Source organism: Cyrtonyx montezumae, unplaced genomic scaffold (assembly GCF_038088225.1).
Source record: "Cyrtonyx montezumae isolate F1298 unplaced genomic scaffold, pur_monq_1.0 scaffold_6, whole genome shotgun sequence".
NCBI classification, from domain to species: Eukaryota; Metazoa; Chordata; class Aves; order Galliformes; family Odontophoridae; genus Cyrtonyx; species Cyrtonyx montezumae.
In genome coordinates, this window is record NW_027072067.1 from 12,604,648 (window position 1) to 12,629,983 (window position 25,336).

Consider the following 25,336-nt stretch of genomic DNA (forward strand, 5'->3'; position numbering starts at 1 on the left):
GCATTGTTACCCAACAGTTTGATCCCCATGGTAAACCTGCCTCAGGAATAGCTATCTTCACTTCTTCTTGCCTTCTGTTACGTGGTTTCCCATGCATCAGCTTCTTAGATGGCCCAACTACAACACCCTTATATAAGTGCTGACAGAAGGCCTTGTTGCTTATTCTCAGCCTAATACAAACTGAAAGAAGGATGAGTATCCGATCTTACTACTTAGATCATGACAAAATGATTCTTGTTAGATAGGGTTTTATTCCACGAAGAAGATAAAAATCAATGAAGAGAGAAATATCATTCATATTGCTAAGAAGTACTTGCTGGTTGTACCCCCTTGGTCTTAGAGACAGAAATCTTTTTAACATGCAGAGAACTATCGCTGAAAGTAGTTCAATACAGCTTTGCCTCCTACCAGACAGGCTCTTTTAAGAGCTCTGCTTGCTTGCAGGCTTGGAGGCTTGAAGTGACCCTACCTGAAGACCGCATGCAAAGATGATAGGTCTTGAAAAGACTCTGCAAATTAGGTTTTTCCATGCTTATATGGGGGAATGATAACTTCTGAAGATCACTGTGTATTACAAATGTGGCTTCCATGTATAGGAAATCATGTGTGAAATAACCACCACATATTAACTGAGGAATAAGACAAGTGAAAGTCATCTGTTTTACCCCAGCTGACCGTAGTTAAATCTCAGTTAAACCTCTGGTGGTGTACCTGGTGTGAGGGGAGGGAACTGTACCATATTTGATGTCCCTGTTCATTGCAAGGGAGTTGGACTTGATGACCTTTAAGGGTCATTTCCAACTGAAACTATTCTACGATTCTCAGCTTCCCAGACAAGCTTCTTCCAGGTCCCTCAGGGTACTGGGGAGGACAGTTGGCAGCAAAAGGCAGGAATGGCTGTTTGGAGTAGAAGGGTCCGATTATGCCGTTTTCCCTGGTCCATTCCTTGTCCTTGACTTCTAGGTGATTGAAGCTAGGCCGTTCACAACTGTAGCAAGTTGTGCCTAGCCATTGTAAGGCAAATGCTCTGCAGTTCTGCTAAGATTTTGAGATGCTTCTTACTGACTCTGGGACGGTCTGAATTTCTTTACTAGTTGTGAGGATCTTGTCCTTCAAAGTCCATCCAGGCAAGGCTCTCCTCCTTGCGTCTTGTCCCCAGGCTGCAACCGTGGAGAGCTGAGGCCTACCTGACCAGAATTTACCCAGATATTTCACTAGATGTGTCTGAATGTGCAGAAACATCTTTGGATGCGGTTTTTTTCTTCGGGAAAATACTTCTAAGAAAGCTGTCAGAATTTCCAAAATGTCTTTGTGAGTAGAAAGTTTAATCATTTTAAAGAGCAGAAAATTGTATCATAACAATGTACGCTTGTAAAATTAATTCTATAGCAACAAATTAGCAGTTGTGAGGAGATAACTGAATGGGAAGTACTCGTGAGTGTGGATGATTAGAAGGGAATGGGGAACACAAGAGAAATTACGGGGAAAGTGCGAGGCCAATTAGCACAGCAAGGCTCATTTTCTTTTAGTGCTTATTTCACACACACATATACACACCTCTCCTGAGGCCATGTCATTATTTTCCAAATGCATCGGCCTCTTCTTGTCTGGTGGTATTGGCCAACACTAATGATTTTCTTATGTCACTGAGTGCTTGCTTGCATTCTCCTCTTTCATTTTCCTGATCATCCCTTTCTCTGTTTTGTTGCCCACATTAGGCTAATTGTACCTTTGATCTGCAACTGTTATACACACAGCTGCTCAGCATTGTCTGTGACTCTGAAACCTGAAAATTAGAAAAGCAGCAATTAGAATGATGCTCTACAAAAAAAAAAAAAATAAGAGGGAAAAAGAAAAAAAGAAAAAAAAAAGGATGAGTCAGTTAATCAAGCTAGAGCAGATACAACCCAACAGAATTTTAGTTTGTTGTTCCAAAAAGTCGAGCAGATCCTTTTTTATTTTTTTTTTTATAGGAGATGAAGAAAAGGATGTTGTGAGCAAAGCAGTACATGCCTGCCTGGGGCTTTTAACCTGAGTCATGAACTGGGACTAAGAACAGAGGTCTGGGTTTGGGTCTTGATGGAAACTTCACCTTGGTCCTTCCATCCCTCAGTGCCCACCCGCTTACACTGAGTTCCTCCTCTGAGAGGACCATGTGGAGAGATAACAACGTGCAGATTAAATTTGAGGCCAGGCATATAGTTTTAGCAGAGTGAATTTTAGTTTATAGAACTGTCTTAACCAGGCCCGAGGTTACAAAAGCCTTTTGGGGGTAACCTCATTAAGATAATTAAACATCTGTGTAATTCTTTCTTTCTTCATACATGGCAAGGATTATTAAACCGTATTTTCCTGTGGCACATGAGCCATTTTGCATGGGAATTTATATAAGCAAGCAGTAAAATGTCTTGCATATAAAAGAATTGGATTACTGAAAACAATTTGAGTATGCAAGCAGTATGAATCTCAGTTATCCAACATCAGGATTAAACATGATTGGCATCTGTTTACAAAACAGTGAAAAGCCATGCCTTGTGTTCTACCAGTAAGTATGAATTCTGCAGGAAATGCCTTGAAAGAAATAGGAAGAAAATATCTGGGTGACAGTATGAGCTTGTATAGAAATGATATTTTTAAAAAACATGTTTTTGCATTTTTACGTTTAAATAACAAATAGCTTTATATGAGTCAGTAATTTTGTCTGCTGGAAGGTGACTTTCTTTTAGGTGACTAGATGATCTGAGAGAGCTCTGCAGTGGGGTTTTTTCTCTGGACATGCAGAATGCATATTGTCATAGTTATCAGGATCTGTAACAGTACAACAAACAGAACTTTGTACTGGTGGTTTGTGCAATATCAAGGAATGATAACGGGAAGTTTCAGAGTAAAAAGGTAGAGATATCTTATATATTGTGGCTACAGTTGCTTACTACAGCAAGCACTTCAACTTAAGGGATATAAACTTTCCTACTCTTGGTAACCAACTACCAGGAATACACAGAAAAACTACATTTCACAAACTGTAGAATGCCTTGCCCTTGTACAAGAGTTTCTCTGCCTACTACTCTCTAATATTGTCCACTCCATGGCCTCATCCATCCCAGGGCCTGGGTGGCACTGCTGAATGAGTGATTTCGAGGAAAGCACAAATTACAGATTTTTGCATACGTAGAAGTTGATTTAGCAATGCTGAGGCTTGTGTCATATGGGACCTCCTGAAACAAATACACTGTAATAATTTTTATTCCATCCTACCGGGATGTATTCCAAGCCAGTAAAAGGCAAACTGAATTAATTCAGTGAAGGCATATGCCACTGGAAACTGTTTACATTTCTTTGGGAAAATTGAGTTTCATGGTCCATTCTTAAGCCTTTTTTTTCCCCTTACGAGGATACATTGTTGGTGCTACCATATTTCAACATTCTTGCATTGGAAAAGAAAGAGTTAAATACTAAGTACTTTTACTTGTATGACGTTTTGATATGAGATGCACAGGAAAATATAAAGGCTGTCTATTTTTCTGTGTATTTTCTTCAATTTTGTTTCCACATTACTCAGTGTGCTGCTTTGTTTTTTTAGACTTTTTTGCCTAAATCAGACACCCACAAGCACTCCAACTCTATTACTGTACTACTAGTCCCAGCTGTCATTCTAGAGCAACTTTACTGGCACTGGTTTATCTAACCTCTCTCAATGCTTTACTTAAGCAGTGGAAAGCACTTAAGACTTTCTCTTCAAAGCCAGCACAGGAATGGTTTATGTTTTTCTGCAGCACATCACTGCCCAGGCATTCCCAACTGGAAGTTGGGGCCAGCCATCAGCATGCAGGAATGGCATTTGCAGTTCTGGCACTCAGCACACTGAGCACTTTCTGATCCTCACATCTGTGGTAGATGGAGTTGGCAGGGTCAGATAAGTGTGTTTTCCACAGTAGACTGAATCAGAGAAGCATCATGAGCGCTGCAGAATTTGTTAGTGTGCACTGGGACTCTTGCCCATGCTTTGCTTACAATGGAATTTAATTTTCCTCCCATGCAAACAAGAACATATGTTTTTATGTTGAAGTATGTGGAGGTGAAACTGAATAGAATACTGTCCTTGGAGAGAAATGAAGTAATATTCTAATAGATGTAAGTTGGTAGGACCATTTGGCTCCTTGCTGAGCTTTATGTCGGTGCATGCTTTCACTTTTTCCTTTTTGCCATTCTGATTAGAAACACTACCTCATAGACTTAATTTTTTCATGCTATTAGATGATTTGAAATGCGCTGATAAAAAAAATGATGCCTCAGAGCTTATGATTTTTACAAGTTTTGCAAATACAGGGAGTAAGCCTTCGCTCTAATTTTGGAGTGGTTCTTTTTCTTGCTCTTTGCTGGTCAACAGTATCAAAGACCTGTCTTAAAAATTGTATGCTGTATATTGTTAGTATGCTGTGAAGACTAAAGCTCACCACGTGTTCTAAGTACAACAGTGTGTGACTCCGTTGGTAACCTCAATATCTTTTCATAGTGAAGTTGGAGACAACTGGTTACTCATCTCACTTTTGATAATTTCTACACTCGGTACACGTTCACTTGCCCCAAACATCCCTCTGATTAGCACTTCATTTAGGCTGCTTGCTAAAGGGCATTACCTCCATCAGCCTATTTCTTAAAACGAGAAAGATTTCTTGCTGGGCTTGCAGCAGCCTGCAGCCTTACTCTGCTTTCAGCAGTCAGGCAAAAAGCATTTACAATTAACCTTTACTTCCATGTTAGTTGAATTTTACTCCTGCCTATGGAGGAGTATAATCTAAATACTATTAAAATAGAGTATGACTTCATATTATGTGACATCTGGTGACTTCCAATTATCTGTGTTTTGCCTGCCCACGGTGCAAAGGCAATTATGTTCTTCTGAACGGATCTGCAGCAGTTTCAGGAGATATGATAATACAATAGTGAAGGAGGGCAAGGAAGCACACTGTTAAGGAAAGACTCACATGGGCTGATAAGTAGAAGTCAAGTATGTACGTTTCAATTCTCATTCAAATCAGAAGCTGTTTACACTAATTGTTTCCCATTATGTCCTGTTGACAGGTGTTGATCAGCTACAGCCTGTTCTTTAAGAAACATGAATGAAATACAGCATCCACTTCTGTATTTTTGTTTATAATCTCATTCTGCCGACCATGGTATTAGAATCATAGAATATCCCAAGCTGGAAGGGACTCAGAGAAGGAACTTTGAGTCCAATTCTGTACGAGGTTACCTGAAAATTATATCTAAAAGAAATTGTTCATTAAGTCTATTCAAATTAGCACAAATTAGACTTTTTCTTTTTAATTTTTTTTTGTCATACAATGTAGTTACAGGGTCTACTTTCATTAACTCCAGTACTTGCAGTAATTTTAGCATGGTGTTAGAGTTATAAAAAAAGTGAAACAGAGTTACTCGCCCAGATCTCAGAATACTGACCAACTTTAATTTTGTTCAAAAGCTGTGGCATAATGATTTCTTCTGTCAGTTACAACACATACTATCCATTCATTCATCCATCCATCTTGACAATCCATATGCTAAAAAGTGCATTCGTATGCAGTAACTCACCAGATTGTGACAATTCAGCAAATGATGTGACATGACACCCAACATGTTGAGGATTTTTTATTTTAAGATAGTTACCAAGAAATTTACTTCTGAAGGAAAGTATGCTGAGCTTGGCAAGGAGAGCTGCCCTGTAGCATTGAGAAACAGGGTACATTTACCTGCAAACACCAATGACAGAGCAAAATATTTACTCTGCTACTGTGTCGGAATAACTCAGTGGGATTCTCCATATCTGATAATAGGTGCTTGCATGATAGAGTCCTAAAATTGTATATGAGACTGTAATTACAGGCAGCAGTAAAATCCAAGCCATATGTGGCAATAAACACCATACTTCTGTGCTCTTAAGTTTCAAATTAAAGACAAATGGAGTCCCACCCTGCAATTAGAAGATCTTTGCTCTGAATGTTTGCTCATGTCATGTAAAATGGGGAAGCTATTTGTTTTCCTTAGACATTTTTCTACACTGTAATTCTCTTTACAATCAGTGATTGTTTTTATTATGTGCTTAATATGCAGCTGACAAGAACAGTTCCAGTATGGCCACGAGACCATCTCCTGGTAAAATGGAATGGATCATCCCACTTATTGTGGTATCAGCACTGACCTTTGTGTGCCTCATTCTTCTCATTGCTGTGCTTGTCTACTGGAGGTGAGCTTGTTTCCTTTACATGCAGAAGCTGATCATGATTTAAAACACATTTGGAATGATGTTTTTTAATGTAGTCCTGTGTTTTGTATTTTGTTGGATGTTATGGTGATAGATGGAATAGTTATTTCTCTGGCTGCTAGAATGTCTCCATTGGGTTAACTATTCAGCAGTTTCAAATATTATTTTTTTTTTGCGTCATGAAAACAGGTTAGTAGTCATGATAGAGCCAGCTGTAATGCTAACAAATATTTTCACAGTTAGCCTCAGGAAAAATGGTCTTAGGAAGAAAGCCCATTGAGACTTAATTCCATACATGGCTTTGCCACTGACTTCCTGTGTGATCTTAAGGTGTTTATTTTCTTCCTTTGTATTGCTATGAAGAGGGGTTAAAGTTGTTTCATGTTACGTAGCAATACTCTTAAGAACAACTTCTAAATTTAGCATTGGCAGAGTGTTCAGAAGTACAGCCTAGAAGATCCTGAATGTAAAGATTTCATTTTAAGAAGAGATGTCATCCTTTACACCAATTGGGCTCAGTGGTGAAGACAAGGTTGGCCATCAACAAATCCAACTTCAGTTGATTTAGAGGAAGATAAAAGCTGAAGTGCATTCCTGTGTCAGAACTCTAAGACACCTCATTTATCTTGTAGTGAAATTTAACTAGGAATTAGCCTCAGAAAAGGCATTTTGAAATTATTTCAAAATCCAATTAGCCAAGACACAGAAAAACTTTGGTGAGAAATAGCAGTCCATTCTATTTGCCGAATCAACTAAAAAAAATAGCAGTTTTCCAGTACACCCATTTTGCTGACAATTAATTGGACGAATTGTCAAGACTGGGAACTTTCTAAAATATATATGAGTAGATGGCAATAATCTTGTGAAAATAATTTCTCTTTACATTTGCTAGTAATTGACGTGATTTCAATAAAACAGTGAATAAAATTGTGCTGGTACATGAATAGAAGCCAAAATTGGAAAAGGTACAAAAATACCAATTTAGTGTCCTCTTCGTCAGTATTCATCCTTTCCAAAATCTCTCCCATTTTTCTTTCATATGAAGGGGTAAACTTGGTCACATTCTTACCAGCCAAGCCCTCGAAGTATGTTGGCATATCCTGAAGCACTGTACTGTGGGACTAGTGTATCTTGCATCAATACAAAGTACTCTGCTAGGGAGGAAGGATTTGGAGATAAAATACTAACTATTATGGAAAATGTTGGTACCTCTCAGTGTTGGAAAAACATTTACATTTCCTGCAATTTCACTAATGGATGAAGAGAAATAATTGCAAAATTAGTATTTAATCCACTTAAAGAGTAACAGTGCTGTCCCTGAGAGATCATTAAGGTTTGAAAGTACTGGCTTAGTGACGAGACTAATTTTTGGTAAATACTGTGTTTTTTTAATAGATTATAATATTATTCAAGTCTAAAATTAAGATATATTAATTAAAGTTAAATGCTTTTTATCTTTCAAATTCCTAACCATCTACCTCATAACATTTTATTTGGTTAGTAGTAACATACAAGCAGATAAATAAAGGGAGGTACATGAACAAAGGCTTTAACTGAAATCAAATTACATTTCCTGTAATATTTGTTATTTCGCATACAGACAGCAGTTGGTTTTTATCTGCTCTGCATAATTTGCATGAGTAGTTAACATTCATCGATAGCTTTGGTATGAGTGTATAATACATTAAAACCCTTGACGACAGTGGATCAATTTTTTATGTATAACTGGTGTTCAAAAAAAAAAAGTAGAGATTAAAAATTCAGATGTGGAAATTCTGTCAGAAGTTTCTTGACAAATATGATGGAAGGAACTGAGGAACAGTAAATATACTTGAGGGCACGTGCTCTTAGTTCAAAATAATGTGTTTCTAGCTTCATATTTCTAAGGATTTCTTTTTAAACGAATGTAGAACACATATAAGAGAAGTGAACGCGTGTTTTAGGATAAATCAGCAAGCAACTAGAACACAAATTGTCCACGGTAACATTTCACGCTGTGCAGACCATGTCATTGAAGTGGTAACACAACGTTTTGTGTGCCCTTTTCAGTGTGATTACCATTCTTTAGGAAAAATAAAATGTTTATCTCTGAGAGTGCTTTAAAGAAAGGGAAAAACACCTCAAACACCTCAGAGTCTCATTTACAACTTTGAAAGAAACAGTGATCTGGATTTTCAGGAAGAAATACTTAGCTTAAAATCTAATAGGCAACATATGGAATAATTTGCTAAATAACACCGTCAAAGTAAATGGGATGAAAACAAGTTTGAGACAGATTTTTTAATAAGGGAAACATGTTATTGAAGGGAAACATGCTATGTGCAGAGAAACACTTGTTATAGAAGGATAACCCTCAAGGGACAGGCATGCTGGACCTAGGGTGTTTTGGTGTGTTTTTTTTCTTGCACAGAAGTTCTTTGTTCTCTTGTGAGAAAAAGCATTACAAAATACAACCCAGAGAACTAGAAAATGTAGAAGAGACATGGTTACCCTCCGACAATCCATTATAAGGGTAAAACAAATGATATTTTCAGTTTTGCATTTCTGAGCATTTATGGGATTAGGAAGACTGGAGAACAGAGGTGACATAAGTAGAACAATGAAGTATCACAAAGCCTTCTGCTTCTTCACATTGCATTGGTGTCCTGTTACCCAGGGACCAAAATAAGGAATTAATGGGTTGCTTAAGAAGGTTTTTCAAAATGTTTCACTCTATTCTGCTCCTTTGTAACTCATTCTGTGATACAGAAATAAAGTAAGCTATGTGATGATATATTGTAAAGAAACTTCATTTTCCATTCACTTTATGTGAAAAGGAGAATGGTAGGAACCAGTCACTCTTTGATGAAGCTTTCCCTACATCTGTGGAACTTCCATGCTGTGTTCAATAGAGGCTTCTTGTAATTTAATGTATTTGGGAATGATTTGTCCCATTTCTGAATAAGGCTCCCTTATTTGCAGAGGTAATTTGCTATTCTCAGCTCCTTTTCCATGTGGATCCTGTACAAATGGCAAAATAATATGATTGATGTTGATGAGAAAGGGTCAGTTCCTCCTTTTTAGCATGATAGCCATCTCAGTAATGAAAAGGGATGGGAACTTACAGTCAAGCAGCAGTTCTGAATTACCTTTCCACTGAAGTTTCTTAAATTCAGTACTTTTAATGGCACTGCTGTGCAAAGAGTTCTATGTGATCTTAAGTTGGAAGAGCAGAAAATAAACTAGGTCAGCATAATGAAACTGCAAAAATTGCCCTGTTATCTCAGAACAATGAAGAGAGCACTATCGTGGGATGACCGGGAGCCATGGAGTGCATGGAGACTGGTTGGGAGTTGGGCTTCCCAGGCACGAGGGCTGTAGTTCAAAAGCTTGTTTCCATGCATCTTTGATTCTTCAGAAGGAGAAACTGGCCTGGCTGGTCCTTGAGCTGCCCTGGGCACAATGAAGGGAGCAGTTGCTCCCAGTTCTAAAACATGAAACTGATTTTTTTTAGTAATGACTCATAGCAGATAGGAGATGTGAGAAGGCCAGATCTTTGTATTACTCAGCACTCACCGTTCACTTCTGTAGGGGCACAATGGTTTTTCTTCTTCTGCTTTCATTTCTTTCAGACTGGTTCCAGAAATTGGGTTCTGTTTGAGCAACCACTGTGTTTATGAAGGACCATTCACTCTCATTTTAGGATCTTTCTTTGGAGCATCGCTAGCTCACGTAGAGCCCGTTCAAGTGTGTGCATTAAAAGCTGCTGTTTACTGAGCACATGATCTTTGCATTTCTGGGCATCTGTTTTGCATCTGTGATTTTATATCCAAACTCAGTACTGTGAGATCATAATGCAGTTCTTCAAGGTCAATTTAAAATTTGACTTGCATGTTCTGTGTTCTTTGCCACTGTTATTCTTAAAACCTTTTCTATGAACTTTGAGAATCACAGAGTGTGTTGGTACTGACCTCCAAACTATTTAGGGATCGAGTGTGACTTCAGTTTTTTTTTGCAACGTGGCGGGTTCCTACAGCATGATGAGCCATACTATGGCTTGAAGCCTTTTCTATATTCTTCTTGCAACTTGAATAGGTCCTGAACATTGACATTACAAGGAAAACCCAGGGTCAGTGGCACTTCCTTTCTCACAGGGGTGTAAAAGTGTGAATAGGGTTAAGAAATCAACTAAAATACTAAGATGCATATTGCATTCTGTCACTTTAGAAAATAACTGGATTTTTAGGAGTGACTGGTGACCTTCCCCTGTTTGTTTTCCATTTTGATTTTTAATCTAAATACTACATTGCTATAGACTGTGATTTCAAAGGGAAAAATAAGCAGAGAATATTAAGAAGCAATTAAGATTTTAGAGTTTAGCCAACAGCAACTTTTAAATGGGTACTAAATTATAGCCATTTCTCATTTTCAGCTAAGAGGAAGAAATTAATTCAGAGCTGTAGCTGGAGAGTTTTCTGTTTCTTTCTTTTCTGCAGATACCATAATTCACCTCTGAATTATTGCCACCATGAACGCTGTGATCCCAAAGACAAAGCAGGAATATTGTATTGCATTTCTTATTAAATCAAGCTGTTTATACAGTGCTAATATGTTTACATTCAGGAGGGATTTTTGGAACAACACAGCTGCTGCCTTTCAAAGAGCAAGCAAGCTCGCACTGCTTGTTTATAGCCATGTGTGTATAAGAGACAGCTTGGGAAAAAGAGGTTTTTAAATTTCCTTGGGCAAAACCCTATAGAATTTAGTAGAGAATATGAGTTTTCTTAGGTTTCTGGTAAGCATCCTGCTGAATTGAACAGGGGCCTTGGAACAGGTCTTGTGGCAGAGCCTCACACTTCTCCAGCAGTACCTTTCTGTGCAGAAGGAACAACACTGAGCACCAGGAGATACAGGTTTGTTCTCTGACTGTCATTGATTTTCTGTGTGACCTGGGGCCAAGTCACTTACAGTTTGACAATCTTGTTGTTGAACTCAGTGGCAAAGACCTCACTGGGAGCAAGCTCAGGTGTTCAATATTTCAGCATCTGAATGCAGTCACTGGTGAAACAGCACCAAAAAAAGTATTGGTTTGCTGTATCTTTAAATCAATTTGTAATTTAGAAGTGAAAGCTGAAGCATAAGACCAAAGACTGTTGTAGTTATCATGTCTAATTACCATGCCTTGGAAAACTGATGTTTGATGTTAAATTCTGGGGAATATGAGCTGCTCCACAGCTAAGACAGTGCTAAAATTTCACTGGAAAAAAAAAAAAAAAAGAGAGAACTGCCTGTAGTAGGTTGTAAAAAGTGCTGAAATTGTCACCTGAACCTATCTCTTGGTTTTATTTTATGAGTACACAGTGTGTTGTTCATCTACTGTACTGATTGAAAAAGGAACATTGCAAATTTACAGGCCACTGTAAAATTGCTTGCTCACAATGATAAAAGCTGCTTCAGCTTACTCTAAAAAATTTGTGACTCTACTTGTTTTCTCACTCCTGGACATGCTAGGCAACACTTTCTGAGAGCCTATGTGTTGATTTTCAGAATGCCTCAGGTGCAGTTGCTCAAGTATTTATTTCAACAGCAGTGGTTTAAGCAGCCTCCTCCATTCCTGCCCTTGCAGTGCCCTCCGTGATACCAAAGCAAATGTTTGTACAGCCATGTGATGAGCTGGATTGAGAAATAATCCATATTGGTTTGGGTTTTGTTTTGTTTGTTTTGTTTTTTGGTGTTTTTTTTTTAAAGAAGAGGACTTTTATGCTCTAATTTAAACCAGATTAATTGCCAGTCTGATTCATGCAGTAACCAGAATTGCACTGGCATAGCTGAGGGCCCAGCAAGAGGCAGGAATGAGCAGAAGGGATGAGGATGCTTATGCTGACACTGCTCCAGCGCTGCCTGAGGACCATGTCCAGCTGCTTGTGCTCTGCTTGAGGATTGCGGTGCCCCAGAGTGCAGCCTATGTCATCACAGCCCATGGGGAAAATTAACTGACAAAGGAAAGACATTTCCTGAGCTGAGGTGGGCAACACAACAGGAAATGAGAAGAAACATGGAGGTGAGTTGTGTGCCTGAAACCCATCCCTGAGTTTTGAGGTTTAGTAACTAATGTGCCCTGCTAAAAACAAACGCGGCATGCAGCACTGGGAATGGCTATGTGGAGTTTGATATGATGAAAAGCAGCATCACAGGAAGTGTTGCCTGGCAAATAGGGTCCAGCCCAACCTGATTCTGGAGCCCTCTGATCTCCCTGTCTCAACCCAGGCAATGCAGGAGAAACACTCTAGGCTTTGTTGCAGAAGACCTGCACTGTATTTTATTTTGCCAGTGCTGGAGGTAAAGGTACTGAAACACCAGGCCCTTTTGTGTGCGGTATCTCAAAGTGTTGCTTGTTTTCATTAAAGGGGAGTAGCCTGTGATCATCTTCCTCTCATCTCAAGCAGGGAGCCGAGCTCAGCCTTTGTACCCATGGCCAGCAGCTTGCTTTCAAACCTGAAGCTTAGGGCAGCTGCCAGTTGCTTGTTCTAGCTGTTGGTATCATTCTTGGAGCGCTCATCATTCTTCCATTGTGGGGAAAATCGATACGAAAACTTCTCCAAATGCTTCTCTGCTCTTTCATCCAGCGACGTGCAGCCTGGGGTGAGAATAGCTCGTGAGGAGAGTCAAAAGTGTGGCATGTGCCTGCTCTTCCTCTCCTGACGGGCTGTGGAGTTTCATCCTTTTTTCTTGTGGGGAACAGGAAAGGATCCAAGCTGATGGTTGGGCACTGGGCCTTCCCATGTGCAGGAGCAGGTTCCTCCCTGACTTCTTCCTCACAAAGCGTTTCCCCAACAGCTCCTTCAGGCCTTTCAGAAATCATGGGAGTTGTCAGTTGTTATAGTAACGGGCCCCCTGCTGTGGAATTGGCCCTGAGATGCCCATTTGGGCTTTTGAACAAACTAACTCATGCTCATTAGACAAAAAAGAGAGAGAGACAGATTTGCAGATGGAAAGTTGCTTTTTAAGCATGCTGGATGATCTGTTAAGAGCTAGATTGTGTAAAGGGGCATGTTATCTCATTATATGCCTGTTACTTTTACTCTTCTTTAATTAACACTAGTTTTACTTTTTCTCGCAAAACAGAACTCTGCAAGCATTCAGTTTCCTCACTGGTGAGGTCAGTAGTGAGCTACTGCTTTAAAACAAAAAGATTTTGCCTTGGAAAGGAGAAAGAAAAGAAGTTGGAGTGGGACAAGTGCATATCAGTGCTGATTTCCAGAATTTTAACCCTGGGATGTCCCATTTCAAGGAAGCAGCACAGTTTGGGTTTTGCTTGGGGTTCAAATCTGTGCAGCCCCACTGATGTTAGCAGAGTGACTCTTGAGTAACTGGTATCAGTTTAAAGCAGACCTTGCTCTTGCAAATTTGAGTCCTCAGCTGAAGAATCTGCATCACCTTGAGTGGGTTTCAAGAGTACATAAGTGCCATAACAGGTTACTCCTTGCCAGGTACTTGTAGCCAGTTTCTTCCTCCTCTGTCGTGCGTGTCCAGCCTTCATCTGAATTTCATGAAGCAGATTTCTCCTCACAGCTGTCCTGCAAATGAAAAGCAAATATAAATTTATGGGAGGCTGGTGTATCAGGTGTAAATGAGAAAGGACTGTAGTTGTTCTTGTGCAAGTTACCTTTCCTGTGAGGAAGTTGGTTAGACCAGATGGGCAGGCAGGATGGCTAGCTGAGAGGATGCAAGTGCTCTAGTACATGAAGGGGACCTGCAAGGAATAAATGATCTTCTGTGTCCGTTGTGCTTAGGATGAGGAGTCTTGGGCTTAAATCGAAGCAGGAGGGAAATTTAGGTTTGACAGCAGAAAAGGCTTTATGACAGGAAAGACAATAAAGCAGTGGACTACAGAAATTCTATCATTTCTAGGCTCCAAAAAAAGGTTAAGCAGCTATTCGTCAGGCACACCACAGGAGTCATTGATCCTGCATGGGAGCTCAGAGGCTCATTCTGCACAGTTCTATGGTGTGAGCTTTAAAGCACACGTGCAAGTGTAAGAAAAGAGGAGTCGTGTGATAAATTGTCCTGTGAATCACAGACTAGAAGGGTGAAAAAACGTTTAGAAGATACAGTTCAAATGCATCACATTCAAAGTGAGTAATGTAAAGCCAATAAAAGAGCACACTGAAGAAGTGTGGGGAAGAGAGAGGGAGGGCTACAGCTTTGGGTAGGGCAAGGGAAATACAAAATGGGCAGGAGAGAAACTGCAGAGGCAGCTTGCAGAGGACAACTGTGTCAGGAGACATGCAGGTTGGAGGAAAAAAATCTGTTTAGAGTTTCATTCCATCTGTTCTCCTGCAGTGGGGAGCCTATGATTAGGAAAGAATTAGGAGAACAACGATTGGAAGCTTTTTAAAAGGGGAGCAGTGGTTGTTGTAGTTGTTTGCTACCCTTACTGAGTGTTACCCAAGGCTCCGCTACATTGCCCGTGCCAGTATGGCCATTATCAACAGTGAGCACCAGCATGGTGCTCCTTGGTCATCCTTGGTGGCGAGGGAACGGACCCTGAGAGGAAGCACCCAGGGTGACCAGCCCTGGAGATGCCACTACATTAAAGAAGTTTATTGCAAAAGAAACAGGGAATGGTGGTTGCTTCAAGATTCCTGTCCCAGCACAGGCAGTCCTGGAGCCTTCTCGATTGTGATTATTTTCAGAGGTGCCTTTAAATGAAGACTCTTACTTGAAGCTGTGCTTCACAGTTTCTGGGATGTTTGTACCATGTGGGTCAGTTTTGTGAGCGTTTTTTTCTTCAGGCACTTTTAAAAACTCAGTGGGAGCCCAAATCTGCATCACCTTTTTTTGAAAGATAATGTCAAGCATTCAGCTGTAATTGAAACAGGATTTGTGCTTTGGTTGTGGAAGACTGGAATTCAAAATAACTTGTCAGTGACCTTGAAAACAACAAAATGACAACCAAAGGGTTTTATTTTAATCCTCAATTTGCTATAAAATGTGTCCTGTAGGAGCTGAGATGTTTAGGGTATGCTTTGCCCACAGGCCATCTAGTTCACTAGAAGGGATAAAGTCCCAACAGCACGTTGGAAAATTGCTGTTGACACACACCTCACCACTTTGTTTAGAGGTGTCACAGCATTTCCCCAATATTTGCAGAAATATCTTTTTCTGTGGAGACAGCAAAGGGGAGCAGGCAGGGGCAGCTCAGGTCAGGCAATGAGGAATCTGTAGCACAGCTGCAATTGATCTTTCTGTTTTGTTTCTGTGGAACTAATTAAATGGATTAATTCCAGACACCTTCTCTATAAATGCCTTCCACACTACTGCTGTGGTAATGAGATCTTGAAAAGAAATGAGCAAGATCTGATCTGGGCAGTAAGTGGATTAAAGGAACTATTTTATGGTGCTTGATTCTGAACCAACCTTTTTTAAATATTCACATGTTCCAGTTAGGCTCCACTAAGAACTGGTTTGTAAGCACTGGGAAATAGTGTGCTATGAGGAGTATGTGTTTCAGTACAGGATGTTACCGCTGCCCTCTCTGACTCAGCTGCTAGTTGGTGTCTGAGCTATTTTACAAGAAGCTGTAATGCTTTAAAACTTGAATTCCAGCTGTTAGAACTGTGATCAGCTATTAAAAAGGGAAACAAATCAAAACTTGTAATCAAGCTTTCTCTGAAATTAAATAAACTTGTGGGAAAAAAGCCAAAAATGAGAGTATCTCTTAAGATACTGGGCTTGTTCTTTTTGTTCCTCTTCTCAGCTGCAAGAAACAATTTATGAACCTGTTGCTGTTGGATTTGCTGATAGTTTATGCTCTCTGTTCATCTCTTACTAGTTTATATATGTTATATAATATTTTTAGTATGCAAGAGTATATGTTAAATTATAAACAGCTATCTCTGTAGGAGATATACTGGCATAAATTGGTAGGTTCACAGTTAAAGGAATATCTCAGATGAACTGTGAATGAAATATCCTATAATACAAGTAGATGTACCCAGAGGGAACAGTATACCTCTGCTGTGAAACTGTGAATTAACCACAGCAACCAGATGAATTATATTTTTTCTCTCTCCTTGTAACCATAAAATATAGCTGTTGAAGTGCCCTGTGCTGTCCTAAGTCCCACAGCAGCATTTGGACTAACATTAGCACTAGCTATTTCACAGCAGGATGTGGGCTGAGTGTAAAATTATAGGGGAAGAATATTAAATCAATTCAGCAATCTTAACAGGACGGATAAATACTAGGAATCAGCAGCCTAGTAAAACAATAACGAGCAGAGGTGGGCTTTTTTTCCACTTTTCTTAAAATAAAGTGCCAACCTATGCAACTTGGCAAAAACAAATGCCTTGGGATGCACAGTGCATATTGTGCTGCTCCTACAAACCTTGCATGTTGTGAATTCATTCAGTTTATTGTAGAACACTTAGCTTGTTAAAACGAGAATGCTTCTTCTGTCGGTATGAGCGGCGTGCATTTCTTTCTGCCAGCTTACAGGTCAGAACACACTGGAGTTCTGACTCCTATCTGAATCGGTCCTAAAGAATAAAAAAAAAAGTTGAAAAGGTTTTTAAAATCATTTCAACTAAGAAATTATTCTCTTTTTTTTTTTCAGTGACTGTGAAAATAAAGTTCCTGCTTTCCAAAGGAAAACACAGTAATTAGGAAATTTGCAAATATAAATTAGCTTGTGTTGGTCTTTGTCTTTATTTATGTCATTAAACGGTGTATTTAATTAGCATATATATTATTCAAGTTTCAATGTAATCCGTTCTATAAGTCCTAGTTCAAATATAAAATCAAAATGGGCTTGATGCACCCCATTGTTCACATGCAAAGCAGCTAACATAGATGTGAAGATATGATGTGAATTGAAACATTCATATTTCATGAGGTTGTGGTCTACATTTTCTCAAATGATGGGTTGAATTCTTATTTCTAACTTTTTCTAATTTGCATACATATTAGTCTCTATTTAAATGATGTGTTAATTCTATTCATTAGGCTTCGGTGAATGCTTCTGAATCTCCTGATAATCAAGCGTAGAGGTCCCTGGAAAGCAAATTATGGACTTTCATGTTGCAAAATGCATTGTAAACGTGACATTTATCACTGCTAAGCCAACTCCTGTGGAGCACTTGGCTACAGTCAGTAGGGCAGAACCCTTAATCTTACACTTATGGTAAAGGCTGTCATCTCTGAATAAGAACCTGACACTGGGTCCCCAATGTCTCTTCAGAGATGGTTGGCACTTCACAAGCACTCTGCCCTCTTGACGTTAGAAATGGCAGTTTCTGGCATTTTTTCTGGCAAATGCTCTTTGGAAGAGGAAGAGTAGCTTGATTCAGATCCTCACACAAACAGCTTCATGGAAATGGATGATCAAAAATATTCTGTCCAATGTCATTTGATGGTGGACAAGGATTTGGGGGTCTACGGGGGCTCCGCAGTTCTCTTGAATATTTGTCTTCCTGAGCAGGTTCCTGCAGTCCAAAACGTGTTAGTGCTTCAAGATGTGCAAAACAGTAGCCCTGAAAGCAAAAGCACAAAGGTGACAAAGTGCAGTAGGTGTCCTTTCCATGGGTCTGTGAGCTGAGTCTTGTACTGAGGACAGTTACAGTCTGTGGGAAGAAAAGGGACGAGAAGTGGCATTGGAGTTTGGTGCCTGCTGTTGCATATTGATTTACCAGGCTGTGACAATTCATCTTTTTAATTCTAGGTATAAAAGCATTGTTATCCCAGTGGTAAAAACTTGAGGTGATAATTTCCCAAGCTTTTCTGTTGATGGGGTGAGTCCTGAGTGGTGCCACACAGGGAGCTGCCATGTGTGCTCTGATTAATAAAAAAAATTGATGGGAAGAAGAAAGATTCTTATGCCATCATTGCAAGGAAATGCTTGACATCTTTAAAGGTCTCTAAGTTTCGTTTCCATCTGTTTTTTGCAGACTCTGGGCCTTTTCAAAAGCAGCAGTGATGTGCTGTAGGGAATTAATTTAGCTCTTTGTGGTAGCTGAAGGTTAGAGTTCAACATCACTGTTTTTGTTATCCACAGAGCTACACTGAACAAGTTCCCTGCTGTATAGTTTAAAGGAATAGGTGGGGACTACTAGAAAGAGACTTGTTGTCCCTGCAGCATAGTTTTATTCAAGATGCACGGAATAAGCGAGCAGAAGAGGAGAAATCACAGTATTTGAAATACATTCGCAGCAGCTGCTTCATCTCACCATGTCTGAATGTGTAATCTCACTCTCAGGAGCATTCTGCATGAGAAGCAGCTGGGCGCTTCTGAACATAGAAGAAATGCTCCCATTTCACCAGCTCTTGTAATTATACAAGCTGCTCTTAGGCCTGTGGAGAAATGAAAAGTCCATGTTTTATTGCAACTCTGAGATTTTGGTGAACTTCAGTGTTATCTGCAGAATTTAAGCTTCCACTTGGATGTCCAATCTGTCCCTGGCAATGCATTCTTGCCCCGGAAGAGCTTTGTACCATCTTTTTTTAAACATTTAAACTGTCTGCAGCTCTCTTCTCCCTCACTCCTTAACTGAAAAGTGTGGGGTCCCATTGACTTCCCATTATCAATCTGAGGCAGGATTCCCTGTGTGCTAAGCACAGAAAAGGATGCTGAAGAAAAAGGACTTTAAACTGTCTTTGTACTCCTTGTGTTCCCCTAGCCCAGGGATTAAGGTTCATTGGGGTATATAGCACGGGGGAGGAATGTTCCTCTTCCATACTTCCTTCCAACATCGCTTCTCCTCGATGCTCCAGACAGCAACTCCTCACCCCAGGGACAGATGTGTTGGCAGCTTCACACCTCATTTTTGTGGTGACGGAATGGACTTGCACGTCGTCATCTCTCTCCCCCAGCATTATTGTATTTACTGGGCTTTCTGTGCAAGAGTTAGATTCATATGTGTCAGATGTTTTGTTACAGCTCATGTTCTGTTTTGACTTTTGGCCTACATGTGTTTTCTTCTTTTAACACCAGTAGTTGTATCTGAGACCTTACCACCAGCAGGCCGCTTTGTGAGAGTAAATATTAATGAGATGGCTGCTGATAGCATCGTATACATTGAAACAAATGCTTTTATAATAAATGGAATTTATTATTAATTGAGTGGGTTGGAGATAAAGCAGGATACAAAGTGACAAGCTTATGGCACAGCAAACTGCTTTTCAGGAATCTAATTAGGTGTGTGAGCAGCGAGTTGTGAGCAAACTCGCTGTAATCACATGAGGGTAAGATGAGTAGAGCATCACTTGAAGCCTGGGATCTGTCCCCATGAATGACTCATAATTTCTTGAATCAACATTTAGTTACTATGCCATGCCAAGCTTGCATTCTTCCACGTTTTCCTGGCAATGCTGCATCCCATTGGTCTAGACAAACCAGAGGGAGATGGTATGTATGGAAATAAAAGAGCGTATCAATTAAATGTACTGTGCTCTGCTACGTGTCCATCTGGGAAAAGTGACTCATCCTTTAGCCTGCTGAAATTACTTTGCATTGAATAACTTGTGCTGTTGTTACAGGATTTTGCCTGACCACTTGAAGCTACATTTGCCATTTCCTCACTGAGAATGTTCAGGAACATTGTCATTCCCTTTCCAAATTGCAGTGTTTGTTCATGACTTGGAAAAACAGATGACTTGCTGAGATGTGTCATAGATAATGGTTAAATGCTGCCTGCAGTAACCAAGTGCAATTGCCACAGGTATATTTGAGCATCCATGCCAGCAGCTATGTGGAGTGTCCTAAAGAGTGATGTAAATTGCTCATTGGGTATGAATGGTTCAAAAAGAGTTTTTCTAAATATTATGGATCATTTCCGTCTGGCAGATGGAGTTGTGGAAGCTGCTGTAGTGAGAGCTTGTGAAATCTAAGACATTCTGGGTATTGTGAGAAACATGCTTAGCAAGCCTCAGAAATGAGGGTGCAGGATGCAAAACGAGGGTGCAGGAGTGAAAGGAAGACCTAAGTGCAGCATCTGTGGAGTCGGGCAGTGTTTGCAGGCTGGTGGAGAAGCATGTGAAAAAACAACACGGAGCAAGTCAATTTGTCTGTTCTGTCAAAATGGCTACGATCAGCCAGGAGGCAAATGAATAAACGGATCAACAAGTATTTCACACTTGTGTGTTCTCGACAAGAAATCACAGATCTGAAACCAAATGTCTGGGACAAAACTACCAGAAATAGTGGCAAAATACTCTGCTGTTTAGTCTGCATTTTACGCATTTTTAGCTCACAAAACTCCTTGAATTAAACTATAGGAGTAAAATGGGAAGGCTTGTTACTACAGATCCCAGTTACCAACGAAGATGGAAATAGTTGGAGTGGGAGCCCTAGGTTGGGGCTGGGAGCAGTTTTTGCCTGTCTACTCACGTGCACCTACTGGCCATGGTGAGGGCTGCTCTTCTTCCTCTCTTGAACTGTCTTGCTCCTACACTAATGGCAGCAAAATCCCCACCAAAGAGCATTTAAGAACATGGAAATGAAGTGCATAAATACAGTAGGCGTGAAATGAACCTGAATGGTTTGAGGTGTCAGCGCTGAACAGTTCCCCTAGGAGCAGACATCTCCCACGTTCCTCCAGGACAGCATGCCTGCCTTTGCAGCCATGTCACTTCATATGCTGTAAAAGAAAAGAAAACAGTGAGACAAGAGCTTGCTTTTAATTTCCATGTCTACTTCTGAGCAAGCGCCTGATGTGTCGAGGCACATTCTTCATACATGAGAAAGCATCCATAGGTTGCTTTCTGAGATGCAAACTCCATTCTTGTGGGTTTTTTCTTCTTTCCTCCAGTCCAACACTTGTCAACGCTGAAAGGTTATAGAGAGCTTAATAAAATCTGAATTGAAACTTTGGAAATCATGCAAATAAGGAGAACAGTCTGTAAGTAGAAAATAAATTAAACAGTATATTGTGCTAAGGGATCTAATGATTAACATCGGTCGACTGAATTTCTTCTGTTTTCCTCACTTGCAGTGAACTTTTATCTTGAATCAAAATCTTCTCCTCCCTCTGATTCATTTTGTTATTAGATGTGTCTACACACTGATTAAGACAACAGGAAAGCAGTAGTTTATTTGCCCAAGTGTATGCTCACTGAAAAAGAGCTTGTCATGAGGATGAAAGTGCTTTGTATCTTCAGAATGATTTTGAATGATTTCTTAAAAGCAGTCTCTTCTACATCTGTTGCTTTGTGATTTTTCAGTTCTTGACTCTTCTCTGTAATTGGGGATCTGTCAATATACTCCATGATAACTTCTCTGATATGCCTCGTGCTTTGATTCCCCATGTGCAATAAATGTGTTTCCTTGACACTAAAATTCAAGGGGCTTTGGATGAGCCATAGGCCTGAAACTTCAAAGATGTCCTTTTTCTTGATAATCTCTTTGAAAGGAGAAACTCTTTCTCTTTTTATCTCAAGTACTTTCAAGATGATCCTGGTACTCCCCTCTGCTTCATGGTGTGGTGGATTGTGCCTCCATTAGTTGCTCATAATATTTCTAGATCTTTTTTATTACAGCTTATATTTTCTACAAAAATATTAATTTAAAATATGCATTGTTTCTACTTTGTGTGCTCCTTTATTATGCCCGAGTATGCTTAATACTGCATACTAATTTGGGGTATTAATTAGATTTTTCTTATAGTGTTACCTTAGGGTTTGTTTGGTGTTATTGCTATCAGTGATGCTATTCAGCTTCTAGAAACACTCTTGCAGAAAGTACAGCGGTGCTTAATGCAAATGCTACTGGATGGATCCTACTGATGCAGGGACATTTTATGCTGATCTGTTAATTGATGTGGGGCTGATGTCTTTAGCAAAGTGAACCCAGTGGATATGTTTGTACCACACTGATTATCCAGTTTGACCAGAAGTCTACTTCAGGTAATACAACTTACTTCCCTGCGGCATGGCTGTTATTAGTGCAGAGCTATGCCCAAGGTACTTAGCCCAGCAGCTAAGGAGCATTGGAGCAGGCAGAGCTTGCACTACGTGCCTGAATCTCTCCTGGCATCCCAGTCAGGTCATTGGGGTCTGACTCACGTGTTTTTGCACAGCTTGTTAGAGATTTATTCAGCATGCTGGAGCAGAATACACAGTGCAGTATCCTCAGTGGTTTAGTGAAGTGCGAGGTATTTTATTGTCTCCGAAGTTTGTGTTTCCTCATCACATTTGTTAACCTTTGAATGCAAGAAACTCATTAAAGCAATTCTTCAGACACACATACTCCAGGCTTCCCCAGAGCTCTCGAGTCGCTGCCACATTAGCACCAACAGCAGCAAGAAGCAAATCTCCAAATGGGTTGATTGATAGCGAGATTAATGATCCTCAAGACTTCTGTCCAGGTTTATTATTCAGCAGCATACAAATCTTTGCTTTCAGGGAGTTGGGTGGGGAGGGAGGAGCAGCTGGCTGCCACCCAGTCTGTGTGTATTAGTGTGATGAGGTGACGGACATAGCTCTGGCGGAGCACTACCATTAAGAAGTGTTTTTCAGCATTCTCATTATCTCCCAGGTACTAAATAATTTGCTTCTCTGCTCTTGGTGCCAGCTGCTCTTTTCTTTTCCTTTGTGCTATGCTTCTAAAGGTGTCCTTTTGTTCTGTGTGTAATTGTGTTCTAAACAGAGTAAAGAAATAGAACATTAAACAAATTTAAGTAGCCATTTCTTTTTGAGATGGACAGTGAAAAAGGCTCACCTTCTGAATACACGGTGATGAAAAGAGGAGGGAAGTAATCATACTTTCAGTGTTTTCCCTTGGCCCCAAATAAGATGAAGTATGTCCAACAGCGGTGGGAAACCTTCCTAGTTCTCCCATGCAGTTTTAGTCCTGGTGCAAGCGGGTATGTCTGATGAGAGAGCTTCCCATTGAGTATTTTGTTGTATTTAACAAACGGTGACATTTCTGCCTGAAGATGGGCAGAGCCTTCAAAACAGTAAATCTATGCTGAGGTTGCTAGTACATCCATGTGTTATGCTAGGTTCCAGTCTGTGGCTTGGGATACCTAAAGTATCTGTTGGTTGAATATCCTGATGTCTCATTTGGAAGAATGAAATAACATTTTTTGCAAAGAGAAGAGCAGGGCTCTTCCATTTTGAGGGATTAGGTGGGTTTAACTAGGAGGTCTTAGGTGAGGTTTCCAAACAGAAGCAAAGTTTGTGCTGTCCTGTCTTAGCTGGGATCTTGTCTGTATTGTGCTTCTTATAACACAATTTTCATCCGGTTGAATTACACTTTGCATTAAAAATACCTGCATTTTAACCTCCTGGTGTGCCACCCTCTGTTTTTATTCTTTCCTCTTCTGAGATTCATCCTAAGGGGAATTCATGTCCTGAAATGATAATATCAAGTATGCCCAATTTTGTGTTCTTAGAGGTGCTGCTAAAAGCTCCTTTCTGCTAAGAGGCAATCTTCTCTGATTGCTGCAGTTCTTGTGATTACAGAACAACTCTTCACTTGGTTAAATTTAGCTTCCTTTGGTGAGAAAGTTTTAGGTTTCTTTTTAATATTACATTGTGTTTGGGGCATTAGAAGCACACGTGTTATAGGAACTGCCTAAGGAAAAGGCTTGTCTTTGTTTTCCTCTGATTTTCTAGTCTTTTTGGCACAAATATTGCATTAAATACATAGTTGAATGTGAGGGCAGAATATGAATATGTCAGGCTTCCCTTTGCTTTTTAAAAGCATACCTAATTTTTAAACCATTTTAAGATACCACCTATAGGTTTCTCTATCCCATTTTTACCTGTAGATATTAAAAAATTTAATGGTAATACATTCACCAGGAAGCTTGTTCTCCTGCAGTAGAAAATACTGATGAGTAAACCCATTCAGTCATCTGTAAAATTGCTGAGTGTATCCAACACAGCTGTTGTGAGTATTGATTAAAGCAGGAGGGAAGGTCTGATGCTGCTAGCCCTGTCAGAGGTCACCAAGAGAGTAATTAGCTACCAAGTGTTACAGGGCCGAGTGTCATCACAAATAAGGTTTCACGATTGCCTTTGCCATTCTCCAGGGACCATGGGAAGATGGGAGAAGGAAGCGTGGAAAATGTTTGTGCTGAGTTAAACTAAGATTTATCCACTTAAAATTTGCAATTAAAGAGCTTTCTAAGTGCTTTTCTGCACTGGCCACCTGGGCACTTTCCGATCACAGAGCTGACGAAGGGGGGAGGACTTGAAAGCTGCTCCTCTTGGTGTGTGTTGTCATTTCAGGACTCTTCAGCCATTTGTGTAGCCTTCTAAAATGATTATTCCTTGTATAAAGTCTGAGTTCAGTACTGTGTGTGATTTAAATGGGTGTGTATTTCTGGTGCAGGAAGCTGCCATCAAAATCTCAGAGGATAGGGAGAAGAGGATTTTTAATTTCGTGGAGAGCTGTGCAGTCAGCTGGCAAATTTAGGCCGTCAATATTAAATTAGCTGTTCTCCTCTGTCAAAAATCCCCTGCCTTGTTTGCAGATTAGTTTCTCAGATGGAGAATTCTACCAGTGGTGTGTTCTTCATCCCAAATACTGTCTCTGTGTTTTGCCCACCTTCTGCATTTTTCTTGTCTTTATTTCTCTGTGATATAGTAGAATGTGTCATTCAATGTGTGTGTGGTTGGACTGCCCATCATTTAGCATTTGGAGCCTCTTGGCTTCTATGGGACTGTGTCAGTGTGTCACAGCTCACTGATGTGAGAAGGTATTTCTCCTTGCTCAGAGAAAGCCCTGTGAAAGGGACGGTCTCCTTCTCGCCATTCTGTCTGCTGAGGACTTGGCAGCTGTGAACTTCTGAAATCTATCCATGTACTGTCTAGACCTCTCAAGTTATCGTATCTGTATGATGCTTAGCACTGCTCAAGAAGATTACAGGCAGAAATTGCTTTGTTGGGGAGAAGGCAAATCGTTTCAGGGGAGATATGCAGGAGCAATATAACAGGGGAATTTTCTCCTTTTTCAGCTTTCATTCACTGTCTTCATTTTTATGCATTCCTGCTCTGGATATCCTCCCATAGCTCAAGTTCAGTCAGCCCTCACAGCGTTACTGTTCCAGCACAGCGTAGGTTCTTTTGTAACCCAGCTTTTGGATTCTGATC

General features: G+C 40.1%; 1 protein-coding gene across 1 annotated transcript in view; it reads left to right on the forward strand.

Moving 5' to 3' along the window:
• Positions 1–25,336, forward strand: part of PTPRG (protein tyrosine phosphatase receptor type G) — a 375,335-nt gene that overhangs the window by 306,554 nt on the left and 43,445 nt on the right. Inside the window, exon 13 of the mRNA XM_065749431.1 lies at positions 6,112–6,244. Coding sequence (XP_065605503.1) covers positions 6,112–6,244 — 133 coding nt within the window. The remainder of the gene's footprint in view (positions 1–6,111; positions 6,245–25,336) is intronic.